At 37.5% G+C, this 12704-nt stretch overlaps 1 protein-coding gene across 1 annotated transcript in view; it reads right to left on the bottom strand.

The window, feature by feature from the left end:
• LOC130926679 (neuroligin-4, X-linked-like) overlaps nt 1-12704 on the bottom strand; it is a 61250-nt gene that overhangs the window by 22133 nt on the left and 26413 nt on the right. Inside the window, exons 6-8 of the mRNA XM_057851741.1 lie at nt 11463-11913; nt 7033-7246; nt 1929-2053 (exon numbers count right to left, since the gene is read on the bottom strand). Of these exons, the coding sequence (XP_057707724.1) occupies nt 1929-2053; nt 7033-7246; nt 11463-11913 (790 nt within the window). The remainder of the gene's footprint in view (nt 1-1928; nt 2054-7032; nt 7247-11462; nt 11914-12704) is intronic.

Here is a 12704-nt window from a genome sequence, read left to right on the forward strand (position 1 = left end):
TTGCCCTTGAGTGTGTGCACCATGGCAGGATTATCCAGTGGAATATTATTATTCCAAAACGTTAACACTTGAATCACAATGCTTTAATTCAAATGGAGCTACTTGACATGTGCCCTTTTGCTCCACTAGCTTAATGCAAATGCAAAATCTTTGTTGCGGTGTTACAACTCTTTCAGCAACGGGTTGAACATACGCAAAAGGTGCAGCAACATGTGTAGACAGGCGATATTAAAGTGCTCATGGTCATTTTTTTTTTAATCTATGCAGAATGACTAATATCAGTTCTGTGATTACGAGAGGTATAATCTTAACACATCGACAACGATAGATATCCAGTCCATTTGAACTGGGAGATCTGGCAGTTCGTAGTTCAAATGGATTTTGAGCAAAAACACTCGTCCCGCTGTGTTTATGAGGGACATTGTCATGACTGGAGAGAGTCATTTATTTGGAGTGTTTAGCTTTATGCAAAATAATTCTATTGTAACAATAGAGACGTGATGTTCTATTGTGAAGTAAATGTAGCATATTTGTACATTGTGGCCTTGTGTGGGCCGATCTGTGCCGCATGAAAAGCACTTGCAATATCAACACAGAAAATGTGTTTTCATGTGAGGAGGTGTTTGGTTTTATGAGCAAAGCCTGCCGTCTTGGCTCTCATTCCTCTCAGGGAAGAAATTTGCTCTTTGCTGCCCACACAAGCATGTGCGCGATGCAAAATGTTTTCTGTTCCCAGCAAGGTTATTATTGTTAGCGAAAATGAAGTGAGTGACGAAAACTAGAAATGAAAAAGTATAAAGCAAAAACTTAAAAGAAAAAAAATACAATAAGTGTAAACGTATTGAAATCAAACACGCTAACTTATTTTCATATTTTATCCGCAGAATCGCTATTTACACAAAACAAAATGACAAAATTTTAAATGTTTTTGAAAATGTTACCTTTTGTTGTGTGTTTGTATATTATACAGGCGCACCTGACAATAAACCCTAAAGATTAACAAATAAAACAATACCAAAACTAATAAAAACAAAAGTAAAACTAATCATTTTGAGAAAAAAATAAAACGAATTAAAATGAGTAAATGCACCCTAACAACAAAGTAACTAACTTAGAGGATTTTTAAAAAATAATAATAATAATGAAATAAAGATCCCTAACTCATTCACTGCCAGCCTAAATGGATTGAACTTCTATTGTTGTCATTGGCATTTGTTGTTGTGACCATTTGTAATTTTGCAACCTATATTTCATGATTTCCCATTTCTTTTTGCAGAGGGCAAAATTATATTTATGAGTTATAAAAATGCATTTTTTGTGTTAGATTGTCGTGGAAAAAAGTCAGACAAGCAAGTACAGCATCCATTTTCAAGGAAATTCAATTATTAACTTCGAACAAGAAACCGCATTTTGACCTGGGAAAAAAATTCAAATAGGAAAACATTTTGTTCTTGTATTGCTTGAGTATACTGTTGGAATTTTTTCTCACCGTTAAGCCAACTTGATTTCATTTCACTGACATGTAATTACTCAGACATTCATATATGATGTCACATTTTTGCAACCCCCTATATAGTGTAATAATTAGTGCTCTAGCCAGTGTTATTTTTATGAGTGCTCTGATGAAATGGGAAAATGATCTCCAGTAAAAACGCCCATGCGTGGAAGTAACAGTAGTCTGGCCTAAGGGGGGCTAGCAAAGTTCCGCACTGCAGCTTTAAAAAAAAAAAAAAAAAAAAAACCAAAACAAATTACAAATGAACGCGTGTGTCTTAGAGGGCTGATATAAATAGATGTGAAGAATGCTGAAGCTGTGCTTTTGTCTTTTGGCTTCTTGCTGTAGTCAGTTAAAAGACAAAACATCTCCTCTGAGGGCAAATCAATGTGCCCCCATCCCCCACCTGTCCGGTTCTTTTATAACCACTCACCCCGTCTTGGCAAAGTTGGTCCAGTAGGTCATCACTACGGCGCTGAGCATCACGTCATTCTTGGAGAAGTTGCAGTTAAACAGATCTGTGGGACCCACCATGGGCACACCGAACACGTAGGGCACCTACACGCATAGATGTCGACAGGTTACATGGGTTCCCTGACAGGAAACCTAAGCTTAAATGACTCATAGCAAAACGTGATGTCACAGTCTCAGCGGAGGCAGACACGTCTTCATGCTTCAGGGAGCGCAAAGTCATTTCTCTAAACTCATCTCCGTTTTGACAGGTCGCTTCCAATCATTTTGGGCCTGAGAACCGGTGTGACCGTGTCCCACTATTCACACAAGCACACATACAGTGCGCTGCCATTTGGAGTTTATTAGAGTGCTTCACTCCTCTGCAGCAGGTTTTTGCCGCAAACCCATAAAAATGTATGAACGCCTCATATTATTACAAATACACAACAAATTGATAGCTGGTTTCAAAATGAGAAGCATGTACAAACTCATTGTTTAACAACTATTCAATTTGGTAACAAAAATCTTGAAATCTCTCAACATTTTTTTAAGTGACAATAGGCAGTTTTGTCATTTTAGCAAGAAACATGAATTGGATGCACAGGATTTGCTTTTGCAGGCCAACAAAATCATGTGAAAGACCATATCTGGCCCACTGGTCTTTAGTTTGTCACCTGTGCAATGCAGGACGAAAGCATTGGAATATATTAGTGCTGAAAGAAATGTTACAGTGCGGAGTTTGAAAGGTAATGTAGATAAAACATGATGTATCATCACAGGGGTTTCTCCAATGCTTTACAAGCCTGTTAGGCCGCCAGACTGATCTTGACCCTCCCCCCTCGCCAGGCTAAAACAGTGCTACAAAAGAAAGTGCAAAACAATTACCGTATTGGCCCGAATATATGACGGCGTTTTTTGCATCGAAATAAGAGTGAAAAAGAGGGGGTCGTCTTATATTCGCGGTCTAGACATTATACCCATTCACGACGCTAGATGGTGCCAGATATCATTGAAGCGATGTTCTGTCATGACAGATCTCAGCTACCCTCCCCATTCGCGACGCTAGATTGCGCCAGATATCATTGAAGCGATGTTCTCTCATGATAGCTCTTAGCTACTAGTTTAACCAGTTTGCATTATCTTATTGCAATGTTTTTCCTTATTCAGATTTGTTTCAAGACTACAGTTACAGATTTGTTTCAAGACTACAGTTACAGTTAGACTTCACTTTGATGGTTAATGCAGTTATTGCAATTTTGTTGTTTTATCACAATAGATTGATTGCACTTTAGTTTACATATTTAAATGTTCAGATATTAAGATTTGAATGAGGCAAAATAACATTCATTTTTCTCTCAAATATATTGTTATAATCATTTGTTTCGGATGTACTGTAATTATTTTCTGTATAAAAATTAATTTGGTGTTCAAAAAGTCTTTTTTCAAATTTTAGTCTTGAAAAAGAGGGGGTCGTCTTATAATCAGGGCCGTCTTATATTCGGGCCAATACGGTACATACAGTATTTTAAATAGGTTTTGACTAGGGCTGCAGCCATCGATTATTTTAGTAGTCGATTAATCGATGAACTAGTTCGTTCGAATAATCGAGTAATCGGATAAGGAACATGAAAAAAGATAAATACTTGAGCTGAGCCTCAAGTATACAATTGGCTATCTTACAAAGTAAAAGTCCGCTAGCTTAAATGCTATAAAATGCTAACTTTTTTTTTTTTTTTTTTTTTGCAATGCTCTCAACAAATTGTTCAAACACATATTCCCACAAAAAACAGCTAAATATACCAATAAACTAGATTACGAATGCATTGAAAAAACATTAGCTCAAACAAAAACTTAGCTTATGTTAGTTTTAAAAGGGAGCAGCTGGATTCAGCATTGTGAACTGAGTGAAGTCATATTCACTGTTGACACTAGAGGGCAGTGTATCCACTCAAATCAATAAAACTAAATGCAAATACTTTCAAAACAAACCATTACAACACCACTTTAATTAAACGAATACTCGAACCAGCAAAATTTAATTCGAATATTTTTTTCTAATCGAATTACTCGAGTTAATCAATTAATTGTTGCAGCACTAGTTTTAAATGCATCTGATGATACCGTTGAAAGCACATTGCAACATCTTATGGTCGATATGTGAACAAACCTGGCACAGTTCTCTGCCATTGCACTGAATTGCATTGCATTTCTGTTGGTTTGTTTAACCTATACTTCAAGACTGTCTTTTTCTAAGACTCTATGTTGAAGTATTATTGATAAATGGCTTATAATGAAACAAAATTTAAAATTTCCAGTCAACATTTTTATATTTATTTATTTATTTATTTCTAAAAACATGGTGGGCTGTAAGAGAAATGTAATAATAATTAATGGCACTAATAAAACTAATTCATTGTTTGGTTTGTTTGATAGCTACTCCCTGCCCATTAATACAAATTGACAAATTGCAAATTAATACAATAAAAATACTTGACTCACATGCAGCCATAATGTTTTGAACTAATTTACTGTTATTAACGCATTCACTGACATTGACAGCGATAGACGTCCAATCCATTTGGATTCTACATGGATTAGACAATGTGGCACTGAAACATAATAACTCATTGTCAACGCTCCCATTTAAAAAAGATTGGACGTCTATTGCTATCAATGGTTGCCCATAGGTTGAGTTTTAAAGTTAAAAAGTCTTTCTGCAGATTAAGTATGATAAGTAGCACTTCCAAAGCTCTCAATAGTTCTCTGAATCTTTTAAAATCTCTTTAACCGTTAATCTTTTACACATCCTATGTCTGCAGTCGACAATAAAAAAATCCAATCTCGGCGTTGTCGGTTGAGCTCGGATGACAGTGTGCTACTGCTCACAAGAGATTTGCGATTTGCCACTTTTATTATCACTATAATATATAAAATTGTCCACAAGCGTGATTATTGCCAGAAGCGACTGCGGGCACGTGGCAGCTCTCCTCTGTTGCTAGATTTATGTTGATCAACCGCAAAAAGCAGTCAAGCATATCGGGCACGTTAGCCGCTGCTATGCTAACATTAGCGTGTCCACCCCGCAAAGCGCTGCCCATTTAATAGAGTCGTAAAAGAATGGCGAAACAAAGCGCTAGGTTTTTATTAAGCTGACGAAGAGAAAGCAGCGTACGTGGGGTGGGCGTTATTGGCGCGCTTTTAGGGTGGGCGGGAGGAGACGCTGCCGCAGTCCATCTCCATTAGCTGCTAACGTTCGGCCTTTTAACTACTAGCTGGCAGGAAGCATTTGTATTGACTTTACTCGGGGGAAAAAACCCAAAAAGAAAAAATTCTGAAAAATTAATCTGCTGCAAATTAAATTATGAGATACTGGAAATAATGCAGGTGAGCAAGGAGGCTAGACTAAAGTGTAAACCAAAAGCAAAGGGAATGACAACGACTAGTACTGTATAAATAACCCCTCATATAAAAGATGATTTTTATTAAAGAATTCAAATTGCACATATTTTGCACCTCTGACAATGGAGAAAATATTGTTTCACCACAGAGGAAATCACATCACAGCACATAAACATAGATATACTCGAAACAGGTATGAAGTAGCTAAAAAAAAGAAAAGACACATAATATTTAGAGTTGTTGCTGTACCTGTTCAATGTGTCACTGTCTTTCCCTTTTCTCGATCTGAGACAAAACTATATATAAAATGACTATTAAATGAATGATGTTTAGTCTTTATGGGTGCGTGAATCTATGATTATTACATGTTTTAATGAGGGGTTGGGAAGTACTTCACAAGTAGGCGGCACAATGTGGGATACTCACAGTTGATTGACTAAACTAGAACTGGGAATTAAAAAATCTCTGTCAATGGACAATTTGTCTACTTCCAAGAAATATCAGCTTTTTATGTAGCATAAAAATGAAATTCAGTGGGTTTTTTTTTTTTCCAATTTATTAAACAAGATTAGAACGATCCCTCGCTACTTCGTGCCCTCAGTCCATTTTTTTTTTTCAATTAAAAAACAAATATGTAGATGAGCTGTCCCGAGCCGATCGCGTAGTCTCACTCTTACTCCCTCTCCTTGCTCTTTGTTCCCCAGGCAAGCAGTGCACGTGCACTGGAGTTGCTTATTAAAGTTAATGATGTTGACAGATGTTTGTGTTTGATCTTGCCAGAGTCACAAGGTTCAAAAGTGCCGCATGCGTCAATCATCGTTTAACTTGTTAAACAGTTGCTGTGGCAACTCATTGTGTGTAAGTGGGAGGATCTGAGTATACTCACTCAACAAAGTGTTCCGAGTGCTGCCTTGGAACAGACAGGCTTTGTGTGCGCATTGAACGGGAGGGGGGATAAGGAAGCGCACGCTGGAATCAATGTGTGTGTGTGGCAAGGTTCGAGGCAGCCGGACATGTTGTGCTTGCGGCAATAAACACCACATGTTATAAGTGACCCTGAGCAGTTTGTAATTTCCACATGTCACTCCAAGAGTCACAGCCAAGGCAGGTAACAGAAGCATTTAATAAAGCCAAGCATTTTTCTACTACAGTACAGTACTTTATTCTTGTTTAAAAATAATTCGGTGGGATGGTAACATGTTTAAAACTTATCATAATTGTTAGATTTGATTATTAGAAGTGCTTAAAAAGTGCTTTTATTGAAAAAAAAAATATATATATATATATACATATATATATATAATATACTTTTTTTAAATTATACTTTGGGGAAAAAATTGAAAAAATGTCTTATACATATCTCTTTGAATGCCAGGGCGCTACTTCACGTATCGCAGCAGGTTCTGGTCTCCATTAACCACAAAAAAACGAGTGATCACTGTATTTCATTTACATGACAAGAACAATAAGGGACAAGAAGAAAACAGGGAAACTAAATACACAAAGTGTCGAGACAGTGAGAAACACCTTGGCAGAAACAGGCGAGACTAAGGGAAGCTGCTTTGCAAATACCCAATTACCGGGTTGACAACGGGGTAAACTAATCGGCAATCAGACAACATGAGATAAAGTCAAGAAACACAAAGAATAAAAAACATACAACATAGCAATTTGTATATTCTTACCTCATCGCCATGTGCAGAGTCTGCCCAGGGAGGCGTTGCTTCACTCTGGCAGTGGTGGTAAAAGGAATAGAAGTAGGTAGGTGAGCCATACTGAGCATGAAGGTCCGCTGTGGCGATGGCCGGAGCAACCCATTGGTGGTCTGTGAACAGCGCCACTAGCGTCTTCCGTCGGGTCTCCGCGTTGTCACGGTCAGCCCAGTCCGTGTACATGAACCTTTGGATTAAAACATAAAATTTGGGTGTCAGCCCATTAAAGCAACACAAGGGAACTTTTAGTTTTGGTCGATTTTAGCAGAGCAGATGGACAAAAGCGGTCGCCTGCAGTTGGATTGAGCAACATTTCTGTTTCCAGCGACTGTTGAAAATAAGAAACATTTGAATTTGTACCGTATTTTCCACCCATCCTGACTGGCGGACGAGTTCGGGTGAAGGGGGTGGTCACGCTAGCGAATGAAAGCCGGGCCAATATTTATTCATGAGTGTCCTTTTATCTTTGTAGCCTTTCTTTTTCTTTTTTTGTCTCCTCGGACAAAACTTTTCGTGTCTTTTTTTGCCCTGCCACCATTGCAGAATTCACACGAAAGCGTTCACATCAACTTCCGTCTTTATAAGGAATGGGGAAAGGGGGGAAGTGACATATGCCGTAAAGTAGTCAGCACATTTGTAGTTTTTTGTGTGACAGGGTTCCTGCCACCCTCCCCAAATTAATTAGTGCCAGAGAAAGCAATACAGACCCCCTCAGGCCATAACAGAGGTGTCATTCAACTACCATAATTTTCGCACAATAAGGCGCACCTGACTATAAGCCGTCACCCACAAAATTTGGCACGGAAACGGCATTTGTTCATAGATAAGCCCCACTGGACTATAAGTCGCAGCTGTCCACACTGAATTATGGGATATTTACACCAAAATATATTAATCGGTAACACTTTATCTGACAGCGGCATCATACGAATGTCATAAGACTAAATAAACCACCATGAAGCTTTGAACCAATTGGCTGCAATGAAGCTTTGCAGGCAATTGGTTCAGAGCTTCATTTTTTCAAGAAGCTTCATTTGGCCATCACTGTTCCTTTGGTGGAGACAGTCAACCTCTGCTGCGACCTGCTATCAACACTTTTGTTGTCCAACATGCCTCCTAGCATGCATGGCAGCACTACAGATGTAAATAACAATCAAAATTCATGTTCTGTGCTAATTATTTCTTCAGTTACTGTTCCAGTTGTTTCATTAATTGCTACTTATGGTATTTGGTAATACTTTATTTGACAATGGAGCCATAAGACTTTCATTAGACAATAATAATTATGACATGAAACTGACCTGAGCATTAATTAATGCTTACAACAGATGTCCTTTAGTGTTATCCAGCAAATTATCTCACTTTTGAATAGACAGAAAAGATCCAAGCTGGACATAAATGGAGTTTGTGACATAATTTGCTGGATGACACTTAATGACATAAGCATTCAGTAATGCCCATGATAATGTCATGTCATGATTTTGATGGTCTTATGACATTTTGAGACCAACATTTTGTACTGCTGTACACTTGTCACGGTTTTGGAGGCACTGGTATACGTGCCTTCTGAATGTGGGTCGCTAGGAGACCAAGTGCTGTGTTATTGTTTTACTATTTCTTCATTCTTATTTTATTTTATTTTTTATTTTTTATTTTTTTCAATCGATTACTGTGTCATGTCTTTGGACTTTTAGTCTGTTAATAAAAATTTATCTATCTATCTATCTATCTATCTATCTATCTATCTATCTATCTATCTATCTATTACGGTAGTTGTCAGTCGACATATCATCACAAATGTTATGAAGATATTTTATAAAGTTTGTAAAGTTCCCCAGTGTTGCTTTAAGTAATTGCATACGCGCCAGTGACAGAAAACAAGTTGCCATATCACAAGTTGGAAGAAACAGAAACAAGCACGCACTATGTCATTCATTCATTTTCCAACAGTTGCTTGGCAACGGGAGTGTAACAAACTACGATTCAAAACTGGCCATTGACACTTACGGATAATAGGCATGTTATGAAAATGTATTATAGAACCTTTCTTTTTGAGCTTTGTGGAAAGCTCGAAAAGCAAGCATACATTAAGCAAACTCGAACGAGCACTGAAACATGCCAAAACGGAAACCTCCAGCAGACTATTACTAGTCATTTGATACATTTTCTTTGATTACAATACTATTCTCTCTAACTTTGAATGCATAACAGCCAGAATTAGAATTTTAAAAATATAGGGATGTAATTTCCTTCAGATAAATGTATATGGACACAACAGGACAATGTAATGCATGAAATTACTCCCTACATCTAGATCAAATAATTCTAGTAATTGGAGTGCGCTATTTCTGAAACTGTTCATGAATCTAATTGGAGGTAGAAAGGGAAATCGTATCACATCAGGTTTTCCTATGCATTTTAAATGTAGCCTGTATTTTGGAATCCATGAAACCGTTGACATTGAATTCCCGGTGTATTGGCACAAGGTGTTTATTCACTCATTCCTTCAAGCAAAACTCACAGGAGAGATGTTTGAAGAGCTTCACACTTTCTGATAATCAAACACGTGGCAACAATAGGTGTTAATAACCGATTTTACGATGATAGGATATCGATTTTTTGGACAATGATAACATATTTTCTGATCTTTAAAGTCGGCCACAATGCAGTTAAAGGGGCTTTAATCGATTTAATAATAACTTTTATGTACACATCTAAGAAATTAGTTCCATTTCACTTACAAAACAATGAAAAAAATACAAGGCAATTTTTGTTTTTGAAAAATTGTTGTCAAATCAATCGAAACGCAAAACATTGATTATGCATGTAGACTTTACCATCAGTTGACGAGACAGCTCTACAGATATTGCGCCACGGCTTCCAGTAGGGAGCCGGGCCAGGCAGAGAGTCGAGGAAGCTTTCACGGCCATAAACTCAAACAACACGCTGCATCCTAACGCCGGATTTAGGTGGAAACAGGATGAAAGTCTTAGTGCATACAAGACGGCAGGAGTGTTTCAAGAGTGATTTGGTCTAGGATTCAAGGTTGTTATTATTATATAAAATAACGCCATGCATGCCCTTAGAAATGTTGTGAAAAAATGAAATGAATGGGAAAAATTAGCATAACTTTAGCTTGAAATATTTACATGAAATGACTGATAATGCCCGTTTTTTTTGCTTTAAACCAAGAATCTAGACTGTTTTATGTTCATATCTTTAGAAATTACGGGATTTAAACATGTATTTTACTATTATTATTTTTATATTTTATATTTTTTATTATTATCTTTATTTTATTTTTTATTTACAAGCATTTTCAACTTTAAAAGCTCTTTGTATTGTAATGGCCACCATGTTGGATTTTGTATCCATACAAAATAGCATAACTTTACATTCAAATAATCAGATAACTTTCGGCCAACTGCCCGTTTTTTGGCAAAGAAACTAGTAATTTAGACATTTGTGCATCCATACAAAAATTTGTTTGTTTTATGTAACATTTCACTCTAAAACGCCGGGGGCCAGATAGCCGGCAAGATGTGCTGAGGCCATAGTGACATTGGGATTGAACCTAAATAAGTTGTGATTGTATATAGAAAAATGCTAAATTTGCTTTTGTTGAGTAAAACTAAGATGATTCTGCATGCTTTCCTCATGTATTAAGTTTGTGATGTGAAAATAGAGTCATTTATTAACTGTTGAAAACAATAAAACTGTTGAAATAAAAAAAAAAAGTCACTATTTCAGGCAAGAAGTTATAAGATATGCTAAATATTGCTATTGATCCTGAAAATATAGGTGATTATCTCTGCATTTGGTTATTTTTGTGCATCTAGCGTAAAATCTGGGGATTTTATAGCCATTTTCAGCTTTGTAATGCTTACAGTATATAATAAAATAATTAATCGGGATTTTATCAGGGAAGGACTTTGAATTCTCATATAGACTGTCTCATATGAGACTCATATATTCCTTAGGAAGGGGCCTGTTCTGGTTTTAGGTCGCTAGCGGCTATGGTTTTGAAAATATTTGAATTTTAAGTTTTTGAAAACAGGCCCCCAACAGAATACCCCGCGCCCCGTTTTTCGTCAACTGATAGTGAAGTCTATGGAATATGTTAAAAAGAATGGTTTTGATTTCAATGTCTGTTTTTTTTCCTTAAAATTATCCAAAATTGCTTCCTATTGTTGTTTGCTATAGGGTTGTGTTAAATGTTTACATGATATTGTTTTATATCGTCCATACTGTTTCGTTGTATCGTTATCAAATTAGTGATTTACACCCTACATTTTCCGCAAGAGAGACAGGTGTTAAATTTCACATCACAGTCACGATATCACACTACCCGCTAAAATAGAGTTCAATTTGCGATCTCTAAAGCAGAGAATAATCATGTTCACCTGATGCTTTCTCTAAGCGTGTCGCGTCCTTCTGGGTATCCGTAAAGACTATCCACAAAGTCCGACACGGCAAAGTCAAAATCTTCAGCCGTGACGCCATCTTCAGAGTCTACGATGCCCTCCACGAACTTGACGCCCTCGCCTTGATTGACCCCCAGCATGACATCGTAGTTGAGGAACTCCCCCTGCTCCATCAAGATCTGCGGGTCGTCCGGTATGACGTCGCCGTCGATGACTGGGGCAAAAGCCGTGTGGTACTTGGCGGGCGTGACGTGTTGCTCTACCAGTTCCCGATAACTGCGGCCCTGGAGGCAGGCTACCAGTTGGGTACTGTCGTCGATGCCGCAGCCCACCCGCTCCCCCAGCTGCCGGGCGTACTTGCTGGGCTGGTAGTTGACGGCCCAGCTGGCTAAAGCGCTGCCGCTCTGGATGATGGCCCTGTGGAACAAATCTGAGGCAGACGGGAATACAAATTACCATGTAATTTTGAGGCAAATGAGTGTGTTTATCAATCTAGTCTGAAAACTCTAATTTAAAACCCTGATCCTAGTTTTTAAAAAATCGACGTCCAATCCATTGTGAACTGGGAGAGGCTTGCAGTGAATGATCGCGAATTAGTTAATGATTGTTGTTTTAATTAATTTGCTAAACATAAGTGCAGATAGAAGACAACATATAACGGAACACATTCAGGTGACTTGAAGTTCCGTTCTGAAATCCCCAATTTGGCAAAATTTCAAAATGTCCTATATGCATCATTTGGAAGCTTAAAATCTCAATTTTCTGGGGGAAATTTTTTTTGAACAGGAGGGCATTAAAAAAAAAAAAAAAAAAAAAAAAAAAAAAACGCAAAGCCCTAACTGGAGGTGAGAGCATGAGAGAGCATAATTAAAGACGCCATGATTTTAACGAGATATTATCGCGTACTTGCCTCCTTTAGATCCAAAACTCCATGTAGCATGTATCACCGAGTGTCAAGACACAGCTGTGAATGGCCACAGCCGGATTTTGGGGGGATTTTATGGGTGAAACATGATAGTATAACAAGGGTCGCGATGCAGAAATCGCAGACATCAAGGAGTGGTCGAGATTTTCTTTTTCATATTTTTACCCTTTTAAATGATTTTTTCCCATTTTTCTTTGTTTGGATCGATTATTTATCATCTAAAATTTGGGGGAAATGCGACAGTATCAAAAAAAAAAAATACAATTAAACGATAGTTATGAAGTAGAGATCCGTGA

The sequence above is a fragment of the Corythoichthys intestinalis genome, chromosome 12 (assembly GCF_030265065.1).
Source record: "Corythoichthys intestinalis isolate RoL2023-P3 chromosome 12, ASM3026506v1, whole genome shotgun sequence".
NCBI lineage: Eukaryota > Metazoa > Chordata > Actinopteri > Syngnathiformes > Syngnathidae > Corythoichthys > Corythoichthys intestinalis.